This window comes from Quercus suber, unplaced genomic scaffold (assembly GCF_002906115.3).
Source record: "Quercus suber isolate HL8 unplaced genomic scaffold, Cork oak 2.0 scaffold_645, whole genome shotgun sequence".
Taxonomy (NCBI): Eukaryota; Viridiplantae; Streptophyta; class Magnoliopsida; order Fagales; family Fagaceae; genus Quercus; species Quercus suber.
Genome location: NW_027070086.1, coordinates 3091 through 25575, shown reverse-complemented (window position 1 = coordinate 25575; position 22485 = coordinate 3091). Strand labels below are relative to the sequence as shown.

General features: G+C 37.0%; 1 protein-coding gene across 2 annotated transcripts; it reads right to left on the bottom strand.

The window, feature by feature from the left end:
• Window positions 1-17161: 17161 nt before the first annotated feature.
• On the bottom strand, window positions 17162-22204 carry LOC112028210 (protein root UVB sensitive 2, chloroplastic). 2 transcript variants are annotated; one of them, XM_065765643.1, is made up of 10 exons: window positions 22077-22204; window positions 21821-21958; window positions 21618-21706; window positions 21435-21519; window positions 20573-20632; window positions 20390-20483; window positions 20122-20219; window positions 19493-19672; window positions 18387-18509; window positions 17162-18065 (listed from the first exon to the last, which is right to left on the bottom strand). In XM_065765643.1, the coding sequence occupies exons 1-10, from the start codon at window positions 22098-22100 to the stop codon at window positions 17640-17642; spliced, it is 1317 nt and encodes a 438-aa protein (XP_065621715.1). In that variant the 5' UTR covers window positions 22101-22204; the 3' UTR covers window positions 17162-17639. The 2 variants fall into 2 exon arrangements, with proteins under 2 accessions (XP_065621715.1, XP_065621716.1); XM_065765644.1 differs by having other exon boundaries at window positions 21821-21955; window positions 22077-22203.
• Window positions 22205-22485: the final 281 nt, after the last annotated feature.

Below are 22485 nucleotides of genomic sequence, written 5' to 3'. Positions count from 1 at the left end.
ACTTTAATTACACTTTGGGTGCCTTTTTCCTAGTTAAATGAATTTAGACATATCATGACTAGTATAGCTTAGCAAATACACTAAGCAAAATCTTGACTATCTTTGCTAGGGATGCTGGTGTGCTGAATTTTTTAAACAAAGCCTTTTGAAGAGAGTGACTCTGCGGATTATTCTCATAGGATTTTAAACACCTTTCCCAACTAGAGCTAACTCAATGTGTAAATCTCTGACCTTTCGACACTGAATATGGCCCCTCCTGAAAGAAAATAGTTTTTTGGCCAGGAGAAAGAAGTTGACACTTAACACAGACTAGCTTAATCAATTTTTGATAAGTATGCTTCACGCGCGAGTGATTCTAAGACAAAAAATTATTCAAAAATCTTTTTGGCTTTTTGCTACAATTCTAATAAGGTAGTGAGTGGTTGTTTATCATTTACAAATAAACTTACCGCTCACACTTTTACCGTATCACAATTATAACAAAAAAACGTACAAGTCTTTCTCGTACGTGAAAAAAGAAAAATCAAATCAAGTACGAGTCTGTCTCGTGATCAAATCAAACTTGACATTGCACTTTTAATTTTCTTGCTATGTCCACTTAAAGTACTTCGTGTCATTGTATATGCGGAAAGGAAAAAAAGAAAATCTTAAGGGGAACAAAACACTTTTTGAGCATGGTACCTTAGATTACATGAAGATCATACATAATAAAGTAACTTTTTTTTTTTTTTTTTTTTATACGAATAAAGTAACTTTCTATTCAAAAGAATCTGAGTTTGGTTGCTTTTTTTGAATTGAAAATTACCCCTACATCGTGCTGCAAATGATGCACCCTCCTTTGGGCCCAATAACATTAAAAAAAATACTCATTCAATTTTTTCTCTTTCATTCTTTTCGACCTTACAATAAGTAGGGGATTTAAACTATTAAACTTACTCACATGGGAAGAACTAGATATATACCACTGCTTATCAAAAAAGATATATATCACTGATAACAAATAAACTTTTGGCTACTCATTCATCTGATCTTGTATGTACGGCTCGTTGATATATACCTATACATGCTGAATTTGTTGGTTTACTCTATTGTTAGTGGAAATTGGAAAACAAAAGGAAAAAAATAATTACATAAGTCCTATGTTTGTTAGTTTGATTTGGATGAAGTGACCCCAATAGAAATTGCAGACCTATCTTACAGCCTCAACCATTTGAAGGCTGTATATACATGCATTTTGTTATAATATTGGAATTAATAATAATATGGCATTCAAAGAAAGAAGCTAGAAAACCTAACAAGATGCGCATGCCACTATATGTTGAGAAAAGGTTTGTAATTAGATATTGGACTGTCGTGCAACCAGGCCATGAACCCTGTCGCCTTTTTTTTTTTTTTTTGGCTGAAAAAAAAAATGTATCCGTTGTGAATTCATCGACATGACGATAAGGGTAAAATATCACATGTACTACTAAGCTCTAATGAAACTATCTTTGTCGACATAGTATATTGGTTAAAGGATCACTCAATTCTTATCAAGTATCATGTGAGTCGATACAAAAATTCTTACTACCAAATCAGACCCTGTTATTTGGATAACAATACAACACGTCTTTTTTTATTATTATTTTTTATTATTTTTTTATTATCATGTTAAAAATCTATTAGGTCTATGTCGAACCGTACTTTCTAGAGTGACAACAAAATAGTGATCCAAAGTTGAAGAGGATATAGCATCTTTCAAAAGCTGCAAGCCGTCCATCCCTCATATTCCACCATCCCTTACCTACCTGAATTAACGAAAATGACACGCTCGTACGTACGTGGAAAGATACTTAAATGTGAATTAAATTAAATAACCCCAAATATTAAAGAATATAAATATTTTTACAAGCACCAAGAAAAACAACAACCACATACTAACAATAAAGAGGAAACAACCATAGGATAAATCTAACAAATTCATTAAAATAAAATAAAAATTACAATACTCAAATTTATGCGAAAAACTTAAGTTCACAATAAATTGGAAGATACAAAAATACCTCTCTTAGAATAAATATAATTTCATCAAAAAAACATTGGAACCCAGTGTAACCAATAATACAACAAGACCTTACTTTTCATCCAAAAAAAAAAAAAAAACCTTAATAAAAGATGCTAATAGATATATATTCCTTAAATAACGAATATAGTTTTTATCCAAAAAAAAAAATCAGAATAGTTCAAAAAGTAAAAATTCTCCAAAAAAATCACTGTTCTCTCTCTCTCTCTCGGTAATAGTGTTAGATTAACATTATAAAATTATAATAAAAATTATAAATATTAATTATAGTAATTTAATTATATACCTAATCAAATCATACTATGCAATGAAATTTAATAAGAAATAAACAAACAAATTACAAACCCGTGAGGTATTTATTTGAATTCTAAATTAAGAATTACTTTATGAAACTTGTATTATTTAGAAGAAAATCAAACTTTTTTATTTTATTTTATATTTCGTCATTTTATTCAAGTAGGTGAATTTATAATTCATTAGAATTTAATATTTAGGGGAGATTTATCAATTTATTTATTTTTAACAATTATGGAGATAGAAATTTTAAATAAAGGACAATAATATTAATTATAAAATTATTTAATTTATAAATTATAACCGAGATCCACAACAAGTAAATATAGTTATATAATGGTTGTGGGGCCCAAGAATCTGACGATCCCAGCCCACTTCATATTAAGCCCCAGGCCTATGCCAAGGATGAAGAATCGTCTGAGAATGAGCGTAGAAAGCCCAAGTGGCCAAGGGGTATCACTGAGGACGATCCTGTTCTCGGACATTTGAGACCATAGAAGGGAAGGGCAACACGCCTCCAAAGGAGGCCTCCCCAAGCACTCTAGAAAAAAGACAAGTATAAGGAGCCACCTATGGAAGCATGGTGGAGGAGCAATTTAAAGAAGAACTGTCACCTCTACATTAAATGCACACAACTAATGTTCTGGCCGCATTAATGGAGAAATGACCCTTGAACAGTGTTGCCTTGGTTGCTGCAACTCACAAGATGTTTGGTAAGGTAGCTGATGGGATGGGTAGTCAGAGGGAGGCCCAGATGATCGACAAGTGAAAGAAAGAGATCGTTGGAGGAGGACTATATATAATAGGGAGAAGCCGATCAAAAGGGGAGATGCTCATTGAAGAAGAGCCAGAAAGCTCCTCGGATTGTGTCGAAGACAAACTTTTTTAGATAATCTCAATTCGTCTATATACGATGGTGATGATCATCATATGGACTGTTGTCCATGCACTAAAGTCTAGTTTTTTGTCCCACTTTCTACAAATTCATTGTATTGGGCTAGTTGGATCTGAGTCCACTCGTCCACAAGAAGAAGCGCTCAGATCCAGCCCTTACAATTGGTGCCGTCTGTGGGGAGAACTTGTGCATTAGTGAATGCAACAGTCAATATGATGGTAGGATCAATGCGCTGACGACATTCTTTAATGATTTTGCAACCAGCGGTACAGAATACATGGTTATAATCCTGATTGTTCCTATGTTGTTAGCCTATTTAGAATCAGCGGCTGAGTGCTGCGGTCGACTTCGTTAAAGTCGAGAAGACAATTTTCATTACCGTCAACAACACCAATTCCAAGTCTCATTGGAGGGAAAAACAAAAACACACTTACTCATGAAATAATTGTTGCAGAGAATTGAAAGAATCAGAAAGTAAAGTGAGTAAAAAAAGAATATAGCTTTTTATTAAATAAAGGAAAGGTACACCATACACAAAGTGGTTTAGGCAGGCTTGTTCTAAAGCTAGCTACAGAAATAGGGGCTTAGGCAGGTTTGTCCTGAAGCTAACAAAAAAAAAAAAAAAAAAAAAGGGAGGGGGCTGAGGCAGGCTTGTTTTAAGGCTACTAACAACCAACTGGCTTAGGCAGGTTTGTCCTGAAGCTAACAAAAAAAAAAAAAAAAAAAAGGGAGGGGGCTGAGGCAGGCTTGTTTTAAGGCTACTAACAACCAACAGCAACCGAGCCCGTACGGATGGTGCCGACGATGAGAAAGGAGAAGAAGCGGAAGCACCTGATACTCCCTTGGTCCTCTCCCAGTTTCATGATAATTAAGCATTGGAGGCGTTAACACCTGGGCAGCAACCGTTCTGTGATCTTGCAAACCTCCATCGGCGGGTAAGCTGGACGCAAATTGCTACCGGCTTGAAGGGCAGGCAAAGACACATACTCCGAAGCGAGTGCAACTCGCATCAGACTTTTGGTGCGACGAAGTTTTGGTCCCACCTTGATGGTAGGACATTTTGTTGCTAGGAGAAAGGTTCGTGGGAGCACCTTTGGTTTCCGCTTCCTCCGCCTCAACTGCATCGTCCACGATCTGGGTGTCATTCTTGGCTCTTAAGGAGGGCTTGGCTTCCTCGCCCCCACCTTTGCCCAAGGCCACCCCATTTCCCTAGGCCTCGATCGCAATTTTGGTAAAATTCTTTGAAATGCCTAAAGGGTTGAGAGCTTAAGGTTCCTGTGGAACTCAATGATTTGTAAAATGTGGGAGAATAGTCCCCCTCAGAGTGCCTTATATAGAAGGAGAAGACAGGTGGAAATTAATCCGCCCGAAATTCGAAGGAAGAAATTATAATCGATATTAACTCTGACCAACTTCCAAAGAAGCCACCAACCACTGGATCCGTGTTAACCCACAAAGATATTAATGAGGGCATGGCTCGTGTACCGAAACGTCAGGTACGCAACTTGAACAGCCAAAAGACGCCTCGTAATCAGAGGTGGTGAAAAATTGGCACGAGGGGGCTACTACCACACGTGAGGACAGAACACTAAACCGCCCTTGTTCGGGTTAATGTTGGGCTAAAGACCCAGTCTGAGGAAGAGCCCCTCCCCAGCAAGGCAAGGCCAAGACTGTCACCAACTCAGAAGCAAATTTTCCAACGCTAAGGACAAGTTCCCTCACTTCCAGCAGTAATGATTAAGTACTAGACAAAACCAAGTTCTTGCATGGTCCTTGGACTCAAACCTATGGGGAAACTATCTACTCCACAAGAATAAATACTAGACAGAACCAATGTCTTGCATGGTCCTCGGACTCAAACCTATAGGAAAACTAGTTACTTCACAAGAATAAGTACTAGACAAAACCAAGGTCTTGCATGATCCTCAAACTCAAACCTATGGGGAAACTAGTTACTGCACAAGATTAAGTACTAGACAGAACCAAGGTCTTGCATGGTCCTCGGACAAACTAGTTACTTCATAAGATTAAGTACTAGACAGAACTAAGGTCTTGCATGGTCTTCGGACTCAAACATATGGGGAAACTAGTTACTTTAGAAAACTAAAGTACTAGATAGAATCAAGGTCTTGCATGGTCCTCGGACTCAAACTTATGAGAAAACTAGCTATTTTCAACAAAACAAAGCGTGAGCACTCGTCTAAGTTGCAAGCGCAACTAGAGGGGAGTCTAATGCCTCGAATCACTTGCCCCAGCCTATTTCAATAAAGATGTGGAACGAATGCGAGCCCATGAACATCACCTAAAGCATTTCAAGTACTGAAACGATCTCTTAGGCTCGACAAGTTTATGACAAGCGTCTGTTTGTAAGTGTACGTCGTGAATCAGAATCCTTTAAGATTCATCTAAAGGGGAAACCAGCATTGCTGAGACTGTTCAATTTTCAGTTAAAACCTGAAGGCAAAATTTATATCATGGGTCTATCGTTTTCAGTTATCCAAGTACAACTGGCACACCACTAGGATTAACTGAGTATTGGGTAAGGCACTAAAGCATGATAAAAAAAAAGGGGTGGAAAACATCATTCAAAGAAATAAACGTAGATGATTGGATGTGTTACACAAAATATAGATTCATTACGATATCACCAAGACAAAGAATAACATAAGATGAAAAGAAAGGGAGATCATAATGATCCAAGTCGTCAAAACAGGGCAGCCTGTCGAGATGGCCTATTTCTTCAACTCGATAGATGGCTTGTCCTTGGGAGTCTGACGAGGGGTTGCGTTTGATAACTTAGGATCCTGGTTCAGAGGGGCAGTTTCGAAGAGCTCTTTCTCGGTAGGAGGAGCATGAGAGTCAGCAGGTGTGGCCTGAGAGTTGGCAAGTGTGGCTTAGGAGTTAGTAGGAGGCTTCACCACATCTTGAGGCGCCCCTCGATTACCTGTTTCTTCTTTCTCCAACACCCATTGGTGCTTAGTTTCCTCGGAGGGCTTATCAGTTAAAGTTGGATCCTTGGCAGCTCTAGCCTAGCCCTCATTTATCGCTTCGGAGGTGGTGCCAGCTTCAGAGTTGGCGGAGGCAACCTCACTAATGGCAAGGGGTAGTACACTCTTTCGGCCCTCCTAAGCTCAAACGAGGCCTTAACCCCAACTTGGTTGAGGGCCTTATTCCAAGTCTGGGAGCAGTAGAGTCTGCATACCTCGGGTACTTGAGCCTTAAGACTAGCCTCAGTTTTAGCCACTCCCTCAGCAAAAGTCTTGTCCTCCATTTGCTCTTTAGAGCTCTCAGCCTTTGTCCTCGCAAACTCAGCCTCTACTTTGGCCTTCAAGGCTTTGTCCCTGGTAAACTGGGCGATGTCCCTAGCTCCCTCTACCTTAAACGGTTTCCTCTTCAGGTCGATGATATGCTCGTTGGCAATCTGCAGCTGACCCTCAACTTCCAACAGACGCCCTGTCTGGTCCTCGGCATGTTTTTTAGTGCTAGCTAGGCCGGATACTGCGCCGTCCTTGGCCTTCATCATCTCCTTTAGCTCCTCCCTCGCCTTCTTGAGATCAGCTTCAGAGTTCTTGAGGGTATTCGCAGCATCCAAGTGCTTGTTGCGTTCCTGTTCTAGGGCCTTACTCTGCTTATTGGCCTTTTCCTCCAGCCTAAAAGTGGCCTGTACAGCCTGCCAATCGAAACAAGAACACAGTAAGTTGGGAACTAAGGAACGAAATTCAACAAAGGCACAAGTGTCAGAGGTCTTACCATACCCAAGTACCTCTTGAGGCTAAGGACAACCTTTTACCTCCTCAAGCCCCCCAGCTCGACTATATCGATGGGGAGTAGCAGGGACCTCTCCAGGGCATCGGCCATGTAAGCGCCCTCACCCTCTCGGAAGTCCCTAAGGGAGGTGTCATCCATCAAGGGCTCCCCATGAAGCATGGCGGTAGGCAGCCAGGCCTAGGGCTCAGACTGCCGAGCAACTTCCTTTTCCTTGCCCTGATGCCCAATCCTCAGCTGCTTGGAAGGTCGGCGGGCTTTATCTTCCCCTTAAGAGGAATGAGATCTCCCTCCATCAACTGGGTCTTTGCCTTTGGAGGGCTTCTTCCACTTCGGATCGGTGGACTAGAGCCGAGGATCTGAGGACGGCCGGGTAGAGGACGCCCTAGTCTGTGCAGGAGGAAGCTTGGGTGGAGGAGGAGGAAGCTTGGATTGCTGCTCCCCCAGCGCATCCTTCCTCGGTTGGCCCTCGATCAGGTCGAATAAACTGGTTTGAAGTTTCTTCTTAAAACCCATCTCAGCCTGAGAAGAAATCCCTTCTAACAAGATATCTGCTTCGATCAAGCTGGGGTCACTTAGGTCACCAGAAGAGTCTTCAGGCGGATCGACTATTTCGAAAACACCAAATTCGTCCTCGGATGGACCCAAATCAGCAAGTTTCCTCTCTCTCCCTGCACTTTCTCCCTCGATCTCCGCAGCCTGATGGGATGAAGAAGGGCCTGACAACGGAACACCCTTTAGGACGGGGGATCCTTCAGGGTGCCAGAACCCGTGTCCAGTTACAATGATCTTGTGGATCCGAGGATCTCTGGCTCTAATCATGTACTTCGGGGCAAAAAATGATTTCTGTAGGGGATCGTACCCTAGGATCTTGTGAGCAGCTCTAATTTGGTTGTCAGCTTCATTAACAAAGACCACTACCCTAAGTACAGCTTCCAAGTCTTCCTTGTTAACCAAATGGAAATGTCGTTTAAAGGCGTGTGGATTTGCAAAAGAAAAAGCATGTTCTTATTAGCAGCCGAACAATGCCAACTGTGAAAACATAGCAGATCAACCCTCCCCTACTCCAAGTACCCCACCTGGCTCCCCTTCTACTGTCGAGCAAGGGAGGCCGTCGTGCCACTCCTCGAACATGATGAGAAAGTCCTGATTTAACCCCTTGCTGGACTAGGGGAGGCACTAAATGAACCGAACCCTATCGTTCCTTGTTTTCATGTAGTAAGACTTGCCCTTTAAGTGTTGAAGGTTGTAGCACCAATTTACATCGTGATGGGTTAACCTCAACCCTATCTTCTCATTTAAAGTATCCACGCAATCCAGGATCCTGAACACGTTGGTGGCGCACTGGGTAGGGGCTAATCAAAAGTGCCTAAGGTAGTCCTTCATCACTGGCCCCATAGGGATTCTCACACCGCCTTCAAGGAAGGCGATTATAGGAATCACAACCTCACCCACCTCCCTCCTGATATACCAATCCCCCTCTTCACAGTACCTCAGACCCACGTTACTGGGTATCCTATAATTGGCGATGAATTTCTCCATCGCCTCCTCAAACTTAACCAACTTCTTAAACCTAACCATCCTAAAGAGCGGCTGAAAGATTCAGTAAAGGGCAAAAGAAAGAAAGGAATAAGGGGAAAAGAAAACCAGAAAGGGAAAGAAATATGAGATAGAGTAAGAAGAAAACTTACTAAAATGAGGAAAGGCGCTCAGGATAGACTTTTTTAGGCTGCGAAGAGACACGAGCTGGGTTGGAGACTTGACCAGATTCAGGGTGTGTGCATAAGAACTCTTGAATGCAAAAGCAAAATGGCAAATCAGTTTAAATGGGTATTTACACCCTCAATCAAAAATAATTGTGCGGGGTTCCTGCCCATAAAAGCAAAAAGAAATCCCCACCGTTAGATTGCCATCACACCGTCGAATGTGGGGGGGTATAGAGCCGCCAAAATTTAATATGGGTGTATGCCGCATATCGAAGCGCAAAAAATGTGCATTGGACAGGTGAAAAGACTCTAGCACTGACGTAGGACAAGATTGGACAAGCCATGACAAAGGCCCGAGGACATCAAAATCCTCCTCCCCGTTTGAGGATCTGGACAGCAGGTTTTTGAGGAGCTATTGTGGGGCCTAAGAATTGACAATCCCAACTCACTTCATATTAAGCCTAAGGCCTATGCCGAGGATGAAGAATCGTCCAAGGACGAGCGTAGAAAGCCCGAGTGGCCAAGGGGTATCGCCAAGGATGATCTTGTTCTTGGACATCCGAGACCATAAAAGGGAAGGGTAGCATGCCTTCAAAGGAGGCCTCCCCAAGCACTCCAGGAAAAAGACAAGTATGAGGGGCCACCCATGGAAGCATGGTGGAGGAGCAATTCAGAGAAGAACTGTCGCCTCCACATTAAATGCACACAACTAATATTCTGGCTGCATTAATGGAGAAATGACCCCTGAACAGTGCTGTCTTGATTGTTGCAACTTACAGGAGGTTTGGTAAGGCGGCTGATGGGACGGGTAGTCAGAGGGAGGCCCAAATGATCGACAAGTGGAAGAAAGAGATCGTTGGAGGAGGACTATATATAATAGGAAGAAACCGATCAAAAGGGGAGAAGCTTATTAAAGAAGAGCCAAAAAGCTCCTCAGACTATGCCGAGGACAAACTTTCTTAGATAATCTCAGTTCGTCTATGTATGGTGGTGATGATCATCATATGGACTTTTGTCCACGCACTAAAGTCTAGTTCTTTGTCCCACTCTCTACAAATTCATTGTATTGGGCTAGTTGGATCTGAGTCCACTCGTCTACCAGGAGAAGCGCTCAGATCCAGTCCTTACAATGGTATTTTAAAAAAAAATCTTATTGGAATATAACTCTATTTTACCATTAAACTATGCTATATTAAATTGAGAATTATAGATTCATGGTTCTATATATTAATGTGTTATCACTAAATGGATGTATAGGGATAGTTATACCATTACAATTTTTTATATTCTTTATAAAACTTGTTATTGTTCTTAATTAATTTTCATTATAATGTATCAAATATGTTTTAAATACTACAACTCTCTATGTTGTAGCACTCAAAATCCCCTCTTAGTCAAAACCTCTGAAGCATCTCATTTATGTGTGTCTTAAACAATAAGAATATTTTTTTTTTGTTTTCTTTTACTCTTATGTTGCATTGTGCAAATTCTTTTCTTTTTCTCACACAGTAGGAATAAAATATGTTACAATGGAATTACTAAATAAGTCATAGGTTTGGTTGTAAGTTATAATATTAGAATAAAACTTAAGATCTATATTTAGGAAATATACTACTTATACAGTTATATTTACTAAAAAAGAATATTTTTAAAATTTTAGAGAGAAAGGGTATTATTTGATGAATTTTTTTTATTCTTTTTATAAAAAAAAATAACTATTATATGCATATGGAAAGTTTGTATATTTGGAAATATATTATTTTTAAAAATTATTACACCTACTAAAAAATAACTATTACAACCCTTCTAGAGAGAAATAAATATTCCTCATTTTAAAAAATAGTTATTCATAAGAAATGGTCATTCACTGCAGTAAAAACATAATCAAACCATAGAATAATTAAACCATAAGAATAGCTATTACATTACAATATTTATTACAATCTACTAAATATGCCCTAAGCTTTACTATCTCTCTGACCTCTTTGGGTTGCTGGCGCTCTAGCCTCTGTGAGTTTCTCACCCTTAAACTACAAGCACACACACTGCTCTTATATAAAGAATTGTTACCTCTCACATCTCCTAATTCTACTTAAATTAGAATGCTTGTCCAACACGTTCATTAAATGAGCTTTATTACCATATAACCTAGAACATGGTGGTGTGGTGCACTAACAATCTCCCTCTCCAACCCATTAAGGTAAGAGATCTTCAATCCAACTCTTTAGTTAGAATTCATGTTGGTGTTGAGGACAAATTTTTCACACGAAATGGAACTATTTTATTGGCAACCCATGCCACATTAACATTATGAATTTTGGGCTCAAGCAATGACTCAAGGCTTAGAGTCCATATTATCTCTCATACTCATAGATAGCGGCTTCTAACAAAGGCCCATATTTACACAAAACGACATAAAAGCCCATGATTAAAAGTGCATGGCAAATTATCTTATATTTTTTGACTCATGATCCAAGCTTATGAGTTTCATCGGGGGAACTTTGGGAGTCGTGGTTTAAAGGGCCAAGAAGTATATTCAACAAAGTTGCAATGGTTCAAAGTTGATAAAGAAAACATGTTGCTTGGCATATCTTCCCCAATTCCCTGAACTCTGACAAGTCAGTATGCAATAATCAACATTTGGTAAGTCTCTCATATCATATAACGCTTAAAATGATAAATCCCCATTGCTCTTTACATAAAAATGCATTTTCATCATATAATACAAGTTTAAAAATCTAATTATACTATTTCATATAAATTTGTTGAAGCTCATTTTACTGCTACCAGTCTGTGCACAAACATTAAGTCCAGTCCAAGCAGTGTTGATGCAAAATGAGCTTATTCTCCTTTGCTACTACCACTGAAGTGGTTGTTCTCCACTTTCTATAGAAGGAACATTATTCTGCTATATAACGATCTTTACTCCATAAAATGAGTTTTTCTACACTTTCTGCAAATTGATTATTACTTTGCTTCCTCTACTATTATAAGTCCTGCAAAAAAAATACTAAAACCCAAAGAAAGTATTCATCAAGCAAATGTTAGTTACAACATGTCAGCATACATTTTCCCAAATATATTTATATATTTACATATATATTTGTATATATACTGATACGCATTCACGCATATATGTATAAAATACATTCTATAGAATGAATCGGGCCAAAAAGAGTTTAACTCCAACTCACACAATCTTATTGCCTAGAGTTGGCACAAAACTATAGGGTTTGGAATGTGAGTCAAATAGGCCATATTAAGATGAATATTGAGAAACTCAAGAGAGATGTGTCTCATGAGAGAGGAATTCTTTCTAGTGGTGCATGTCAATACTACTATTTTGCAGTAATCTCTCTCTCTCTTTCTCTAGGTGTATTCTGTAGAGGGTGCAAGTACACTACTAAGTACGAATTCTCAGCCTTTTCTTTATTATTTCTTTTCTAATTATTATATTCTCTCCCTATATTCTCTAATTCTTTTTCTCTCTTCTTTGTTTTCTCTTTCTCTCTCTTCTCTCTGTGTTACCTTTCTCCTCCCTTCTCCATATGTTACCCCTCTCTTTGGTGATATTTCCCCTTTTTATACTTCAAATTGAGTGGGTCTTTTACCCATTTTGCTTTTCTTTTGATTTCTCGAGCCCCATGTATGCCTATTCTTGTTGGCTCTCTTTTTCTTTCTTTTGGATTACAACAACAAAAGAATTCTTTGGTTTTTTGGTGGGTTTACGGTTAAAACTTGGTTTCTATCTAGCGTAAATGGTGGAAGACCATGAATGTTATTTGGTTTGACATGTACCTCGTGATAATCCACAACTTTTTCCTCTTCTTTTAGTATGAGTGCTTTTCCCAACAAAAGCAACATCAAAAGAGTTGTAGTAGATTACCACAACTAGGATCTTCCTCCCCTCCGCTAGACACACCCCCCTAAATCTCGACAATGATAGGTTAAACTTCCTCTGTATGTATGGGATAAATATTTGGTGAACCCATTCGCCTACCTTGCTTTACCCATTGGATCTCATTCTGCAACTTGAAACCTAGAAATTTCCTATATTGCAGTATTTTACCTATCGGATGTTATGTAGCATTTAATATCTGAGAATTTCTACGTTCTATGGTGTTTGAACATGTGGATTCTCACTACCACTTGAAGTCTAAGAATTTCTACATTCTGTGGTGTTTGTACCTAAGAATTCTTTCCTTCTTTCTTGGCATCTTTTCTTCCATTCTTCTACCTTCTCCCTATTTTCTCATATTTTCATTGGAATGCCCAGTAAAGGTTCTGGGTTCTTCTAACTTCTTCTACCTCTTTTATACAAATGGGTTGGGCCACTTTGGGCTTATTTCATGATATTTCTTTATGTAAGGGTCCTGGGTCACTTAAGGGTCCGCTTGTTTTCATAGCTAGGCATTCTGCAGTATGACCCTTTCTTTGGTCACTCTTAGCCAATTCAACCGAGGCATGGATTTGGGTATTAAATCTCAAGTTTTCTCTCCATTCTCCAAGGCATAGCTTGCTGGGCTTTGGGCCTTATATATCTGCCCAAAGTGTGAAAATTTGGGTATCAACAAAATTATATTACTATTTTCATCTAAATCCAACCCAAGCACTTGGTTAAATCTATATAATATCTCATCTAGCATTAAATGCTCTTCTTTCCTCCCAAGATTTGGTCACAACACAAAGAGACCATAATTACATCTCTAAAGTTTCATCAAATATCAATCAATGAGTTTATTACTTACCAAAATTATATTGTAATAAAACACATGACTAAACATATAATTTTCAAAAAAGGAACCTTGGTCAAAAAGTACCAGTAGCTACTCCAGCAGAAGCTATAGTAGATCTAGCAAAAACTGCAACAACTCCAGCAACAGACATATGTCCTAAAATGACATCACTAGCCCATTAATGGTCAATCCCAGCAGCTACCTACAATTCCAAAAGAAGTAAGGATCCTATAAAAGAAATCCTACCATTTTAAGCCAAATCTTTAGCCTCCAATTGCAATACCAAAAATAGGAGGATCTCATAAAAGATATCTTACCATTTTCAACCAAACCCATGACTTTAATGCTAAACATTTTCTCTAGTAGAAGACATCACCTAGTTGTCATCATCCAACTGTGCCAAGACAGCTACTGCTATACCACTATCAGCTGTAACAGCTACTAATGTACTACTGTGTCAGCTGCTATACAGCTGTAGTGGCAAACTTAAATTTCATAATTTCTTCTTTTAGTTAAAACTCAAAAACCAACTAAAGAAATCACTTACTTTGCTAAAGACTTTTCCTTATTTGCTGATTTTCCCTTCAACTAATTCAAACCTAGTTACATACTTGGCACTATATAAAGAGGACCAAGCCACAACTCATACTATTACAACACACCATTACCAATCTTATGCTTATGCTCTCACTCTCCATATTCAAAAAATGTATCTATCTTGCAACCCATATCTCTAAACATGTCTTTCTCCATTTCTCTTACAAAATCTCTCTTGTTAGAAAGCAACATAACCTATGACATAACACAAAAAAACCACTCCAGCAGCAACTATAAACTCATGTATTTACTAAATTTAACCTTCATATCTCTCATACTTCCATATATTTACAAACACATTCCTCACAAAATATCCATACATACTGCTCCTATATCTTACAAATACCATATCTAAATAAATAAATAAATATAATATAATATATATATATATATATACACATATATTTTTTACCATCTCCATACATCTTAAAAGATATTAAACACTCTTCCAAAAACATGTTACAAAGCCATTCTCATGAAAGGCATATAATTATAATGCTAAAAGCCCTTCTTATGAAAGACACAAATTTATAATATCAAAATCTTATATTTGACTAAAAACTAAAGAGCATTACATGAGAAAAATCGTTTAAGTGCATGATAAAGGGGATAAACTTAACCAACATGTGCACACGGCTGGACATATTCTCTCTCCCTCCAGTTGCACCCATTTTTCTCCTTTAATCATGAAGTCACCATGAAAGGACTCATAATATCATACTGCACCACTAGATTCATATTATCGTACTATTGGAATGTTATTAGTCCACTAGTATTATCCAGTTGGAACCACAAACCTTATAAAGTGATGATATATAGCTGAAGCCACAACCTATGAAGCTCATTAATGTTATACGGCTAGAGTCAGAAATATAAAAGATAAGTCAATGTTTCTCTATCTTTGAAATTACATTATTAAGTATATGTTAACTCATTATTATTGTACCGGTCAATGCAAACTACTTTAATATTATCTTACTACTTAAAAAAACATGATTTTACTAATGTTTCACTAATGAACATATATATATATATATATATATTAATAGATTGATCATCTCACTGCTGGACATATATTACTTGGACATAAACCACCGCTAGACATGTATATTATTTGGACATGAACCTCTGCTAGAGATGTATTATTTGAATATAAACTATTGCTGGACACACATATTACCTAGACATAAACCACTGCTTAACATGTATATTATTTGGACATGAACCACTACTGGACATATAAATTTTGGACATAAACTACCGTTGAACATATCTTATTTGGACATGAACCACAGCTGGATGTGAACTATTTTGGACTCATCACATTGCCAAACATATGATAATTAATATTGGACATTACTTAACATACGTAATTATGATATTCAACTCATCATTTAATCAAAACTATTCAATTAAACATATTATTTATTTATTTTAAGTTTTTAACCATTATCATGATTCTTAGACTTTGAGCTTTATCTATTTTATAGGCTTAAAAATGCACCGGAAGTCATTGGTCTATGCGGCCCAATGTCAAGTTCTGGATTCAACTCCCCAAAACAAATTCAGGTTTAGCAAAGTCTCACCACCACCAAAAGACATGGGGCTACGCACAAAAAAGGCCCATCGTTAGTAGGCCAATTCAACATAAAGCTCAAGTTTCTTTTTGGGCACAACTCTACTCAAAATTTCATGTAAAAACCTGAGAAAAGTGATAGTCACATATGTGCTTAAACCTCAAAAGGACTAGTTAAGTTGCAGTTAGCACTCCTCACATTCATTTATAAACTAACCATTTAAAAAACACTCAATGTGGGACTCAACACATACCCGCATAAAACACACTCAAACAATCCAATTTGTGGTATCCTAATGTCCCTCAATTAGATTCCTTATATATTGCAGTGTCCTTAAGCCACATGGCTTTCTAAGTTTACTCCAATACCCTTTGTAATGAACCGACGAGAAAAGTACTAACCACATCTATGCTTATACCCCAAATGAACTAGTCAAGTTTCAAGTGATCCTTACAATCACTTACAAACTTAAGATTCACCTAGTAAACACTCAATGTGGAATTCAGCATATGTCTGCATACACACCTAAATAATCCTATTTGGGGTATCACAATCTCTCCCACATAAATTCCTAACGTCTTTATTAAGGCCCATGTTGTGCTAGAGTGCAAACACCTAATGTAGGACTCAACACATGCCCGCACAAAAAAATACTCAAACAATCCAATTTAGGATATCACAATTTCCTTCACTTAAATTCACGACATTCTCGTTAAGGCCTACATTGTGCTAGAGTGTCCCCGAGCTACATGGGATTATCAGGTTTCCTCCAATACCATTTGTAATGATCCGAGCAAAGTGCTAGCGACATCTGCACTTATATCCCCAAAAGGACTAGTCAAGTTGCAATTGGGACTCCTTGCAATCACTTAAAAACCCAAGATTCACCTAGTAAACACCCAATGTGAGACTCAACCCATCCCACAATGCACACTCAAACTCTAACCACAAAGCAATAAAAAATTAATGATAAGTTTTCTTTCTCTTTGAATAAGATTTCCTTCTTAGTTTGAAACAACCACCAAGAGGTATGCCAATTGGCTTGGCATGTTTCATATCACCTTATTCAAGTTAATGTAGAACTCCTTTAAAAGAAAATAACAAATTTTCATTTCTTTTTGTTAAATTTTATATTTAAACCATAATATTTGATTATTTATATGAAAAACCTTGATTTGGTTATTACTAATTCATCAAGGTATGCATTCAGTTTATCAAATTAATTTTTATTTGGTTACGCCTCAACTAAACCAAGGTTAAATTCCTAAATTAAACACATACCTTGATGAATAAATGCCACATGACATCCAGTTAGCTTAATTGCATTTTTTTTTTTTTTTTGGCCACCTCCAATTTTTTATTCGCCACTTCTTAGCAATAATCTTTTTAACACAAAAACAAAAGATTAATAACTAAAATGACACTCTTTTTTTGTAATATGTTGGGAGTGAAGGGATTTGAATCCTAAATATTTTCATTAAAAATGAAATATTTGAAAGGTTAAAGAAATTAGAAATATAGGACCAATGTGAAAATTAAACCTTTTTTAATATAAATCAATGTCCAGAGCAATACAAGTCAAAAGTCTTCCAGCCAAACCCCAGCTGCCTGGTTGAGTATTACGTTAAACAAAACCAGATCTTGTTGTCCTACATCTCTGAAACGTACATGTTAAGGAGTGCGAAACACAAGGAAGCAACACGCCAACACGACCTGCCGTATGTGTCAAAATGACATGTCCCGTACTCTTCAAAGTTTGCTATTAGTAAGGTAGCCAAATAAAAGCCAGAATGGCCGGCGTTTATTCCCTACAAAAGTAGAATTTCAATGCTCTTTTTCTTTTTCGACATAAAAGTACAATCTCCATGCAAGTTTCAACTTCCAAGTGATCCCTACCTCCCTAAACACTACTATAGTCCCACTTTGGAAAGTCCAAAACCCCAATCCCTGTAATCAAAGAATTTCTATATCTTGAATCAAGTAAAGGACTATTGAAACAAAATAATACTACCAGGCAAACCGGCTTCCTGTACCATCAAGAAAACGATCAGTATGCCATCCTTTGGCCTGCAGTTCAGACAAAAATGGATAGAACACATCGTTCATCTTGTCATAAGCCTCTTGCAGGGCACTAGCACTTGGCACATGAGAGGACTTCTCAATCTGTGCAGCATATGCAGCAACTAGCCACCCCCTCAATGCATCTTCCCCAGTAGCATTGTTTTCCAATACCATGTCAACCCATTTACTACCAGGACACAGCAGAAACTTCTCCTCTGGGAATATTTCTTTCAATTCCCGAAGTTTTGAAGGCTTCACAACCTTGCGCAGAGCCCTTCCCACTTTAACATTTCCAGCATCTTCTATTAGCCGCCCAGTAAATAGGAGATCTTCTCCATACCTTAGATCAGCAGGGCTTGATATTTTTCCTGCCTGGTTGGATTTCAATCAAAAAATATATTAGATGGTGATATTTTAATATATGGGCAAAACTTAGATACAGTCGGTTATTATACCTTAAGTTCACCAATCAAATACAGCCATGTGATTACATTGACCAATACAACACAAACAGTATCATCTTTCCCTATGCACAATTAAATTCAACCATATGTTACATTGGTCAATGCAACCGCATAGTTGGATTTAATTTGAGAACCTGAAATACATCACTAAAGGAATTGTACCTAAATTTTACCCTTTCATATAGAGAGAGATACCTATCTATTTTGCATGTGGTAGTTCAAAATAAACCTTTAGAAAATCAGCCACAATCATTGCAGTTCTCTGGGGATTCAATGTGTTGACAGGAGCTGCTCGCATTTCTTCGACGACACTGTAGACATGTAAGACAGAGAGGACAGGCCCAACAACCAACTGAAAGAAACTGTAAATGATTAGGCGTTCAGAACCACCAAAGACAAGATTCCTATGAAAATAAGATGTCTTGTTGCAGTTCCAAAAAGAAATAGATTAGCAGAAAAATTTTCTAATTCGTGTGAACTATTAATCCTCTAACTGGACTCCATAAATCCCATCCACCATGCTTTAACACTTGAAAAAAGATAAACTCATTCAAGCACCTCTAGATGGCCTAATGTTCAACCTGATCATAAATTTAATAACATATCATATCTTTTGTTAATAATTTTATATTTTGATTCTAAAAAGATATTCATATTCTGTTTCACTTCTACAAAGATAGAGGTTTAGGGTCTGTTTGGGATTTGTTTATTTTTACTGAAACTAAAAACTTTGTACTGAAAGTACTGTAAATAAAGGTAAAAGTTAGCTGAAATAGTACAATGAGACCTATAAATAGTATCAAAAAGTGCAGTAGGACCCATGAATAGTAGCAAAAATAAGCTAAATAGTAAAATAAGTTGGCAAAAATCATTTTTGCCAAACAGATACTTAAGTCAAAATTTTAAGTATAAAAACTTAATATTTATTGTCAAGAGGCCAAGAACTAGTAAATAGTGCTGCTAACAAGACTCGCCAAAATTAACTTATACTTTAGAAAAACTATAAAAGAGGGGGGGGGGGGGGGGGGCGCCGCAACTGATTTTAGCAGTGCTCTAGATACAATGGTTAGACTGACAATTTCTCAACCGGCTTCTCATTACCTTCTGATTTGTCATGACTTTACTAGATGACTTTTAGGACTCCTACAAGTTTAATTTATTTACATTTTATATTTTTTTGGATAAACCACATTATAAAGTAGAGCATGTGACATGAGAACCATATTTTGTAGCTTAGAAAAATAACTAGTAGGACCCACTTATATCAGTAAAATTAAATATAATAATTCCACTGTTCTGAAATTTAGGAAACAAGGCATTGATTAGAGACTGTACCTTTCCTTGCATTGACGAACAAACAGTAGATGCTAGAAATATTCCTGCTCCTAATCCAACAACATTGAAAAGAGTAGAGATGGCCTCCCCTTTTGCAAAGAGATCACTAAGATTGCCTTCTTTGGCAAATGAAGAATATATTGGCAATCTTGTCGCTCTAGCTGCAACAACTGCCATTCCCTGTAAACTCAAGGTAGAGAAAGAGGGATTCAATATTGAATTCATTTTTTGATTAGTTAGTTACACACACCCAGTGGTATTAAACCCACGACTGCACCCTCCAACCATTATTGTGGAAGGAGAAAGTGTTATTTGACCAGTACTTCCACTGATCATGGATAGGGGTGTGCGTGTTTTTTTTTTTAGGGGGGGGGGGGGGGGGGAGAGGAGAAGATGGTTTAAGGTCCACTAGAAGTTCCTCTATAATTTTCATTCAGATATAGATGGTTATAGTCAAAACAATAACATAACTTCAGATGGCAGTAGAAAATTATAAATTGAAATATATATATATATATATAAATTAATAAATTAATGTAATTTAAATAAGATATTACGTACTTTTGATCAGTAAATAAGATATTACATATTATATCATATATTATGATTTATGAAAGACATCATCATACCTTTGCAAAATTGCCTAGACCTGCCACTTCAAGAAAAAGATGTGGGCACATGGGAGAAAGAACTTCCAAGCCTGTACCCAAGTCGTAAAGCACATCAGCTGCAAGATGGAAGGCTCATTCCAGTTAGGCACCTCATAATAGTTGCACTTCATATAATGCAACTATAATGCACTTTCATCATAAAGAGAAAAGCGCATAACAATACCCCCCCCCCCAAAACAAAAAAAGAAAAAAAAGAAACCAGTGTTCCAGAGGCAAAGATATCAACCCAGAATCCTCCAACTTTTAGGCTCAGAATCCATTCTAGCTCCCAAGTTACTACAGATGAGCTTCCCTACATGTTGCATCCCATCCTTTAAAATCTGCATGCCAACAAAAGGAACAGAGAAATCTCAACAAGAATGCAGTCGGGACTAGACATCCACAATTGACAAACACAATGAGAACTTACCCAACTTACGGCAGTTGCTTGTGCAGGTGTGGGTCGCAAGCCTGCAGCAAACAGCAGTGACTGCAAAGTAGTAAGCATATAAAACAAATAGCATAAATAAATGGCAGTAACATGTTTTTCAATTCATGTGTGTATTTTTTAAATAAAAATAGAATCAAGCATGAATATAGCTCGTCTATAAATCAAATAATCTATTCCAACTTATTAAATTAAACACAAAAAGCCCTTCTCTCAGTGCCCAAGAAATATATTTACATTCCTGCATTAGAAATAAATAAAGATCTTTGTTACTGAACTTTATACATATTGTAATTTAAATTTTGCTATAGTATAAAAGCATATAGTATTTTCCACTCTCATCCAAATTAAGTTTTTATTTGTAAGAAATGTATTAAAAAAAAAAAACTAATGACTTGACATGAACATTCTCGACTTTTTCCACCACATTGATTTTTATGACATCATGAATATAGCTTATCTACAGGTCAAGTAATCTATTCAAACAAATTAAATTAAACACACACAAAAAAACCATCTCTCACTCTCATTCATTGATCTTAAGCTTTATATAAATATATATTGTAAATTGAATTTTGCTAGAGCATACATTTGGCCTCTCAAGTAGTCACTGAGTTTTAATGTGATCAATGTAGTCACAAAATCAGATGACTTGACATGAATCTTCTCAACATTTGCCATGTCATCAATTTCCACAACAACATGATCATCAGTTTGGAGGAACCGACTAAATTGCACGAAATTAAAAAAAGGAATTAGAATTTAGAACATTTTAGAATCTAAAAGCCAAATTGCAATATAGTATAAAAATGTAAGTTTACTACGTATGAGTATTAAAACAGACCTGAGTTGATAACACAGATAGTGTTGCACTGGTCATGTGTTGCAGCGCCCGAAACTGCGTGTATCTAAGGTAACCTTCACTAACACTGTCACAAAGAATTTACTACATTTTAGATTTTTATTAATATATATATGAGTAAATAGTGAAAGATTATATAACTAGTACTGTGAAAAATTATATAACCTGTAGGGATATCCAGAGGGGAAAAATTTGCTCAAAAAGGAGTCAACAGTTCTATGAATTACTGATCTAGAATCATCCAGAAGCTTCATCTACAATTATTAATAATAAAATAAACCCTAAAATCAATTAGTTAAAAAAAAAAATAATAGAGTGAATAAAAGGAAATAGAAATTTGATATAGAAAAAGAAATGAAAGAACTAACGGAGAGTTGACCGTCCGGGAGGAAATGGAAGCGGCGAGAGACGGAGTCGGAGATTTCGGTCCAGTACAGTGGTGGGGTTTCGGGGGGTTTGACTTTGACTTGCTCCTTGTCCTTGGTTTGCATTTTTATCTTATCCTGCTTTTGCATCCAAATTATTTCATGTAAGAAATATACTTATACAATGAATACGAATATGAATAAGAAAATATACACTAATGAAAGAATTTTGTATGGAAATTGGGAAAAGAGAATTTACGAGCAGCAAGTTCATGATAGACATGAGGATTCGAAGATTGGAAATAACAGTACAGTACAACACGGTGTCGCTTTGAGTTTTCAGGAAGAGTAGCCTAGTGTTTTTCTTACTGAAGAGGGGCAGTCTAGCTTTTTTTATTATTTTTTTTTATGAAGAGGGGCAGTTTAGTGTTTTTTTTTTTTCCTTTTCTTTTTTTGGTTTTAAGATAGAGTTTTTAGATCATGATAGTAGAGAGATACCAATTGGTTTTTTGAGTAAGTGAGGATCAAATCTTATATCTATTATTATTTAACCACAAGAAAATTCATCAATTTTTTATTTTTATTTTTAGAAATTTTTTTTATTAGTTTAACTTACTAGAACCAACACAATTGTCCACTCATAATAATTTAAAACAAAAGACTAGGGA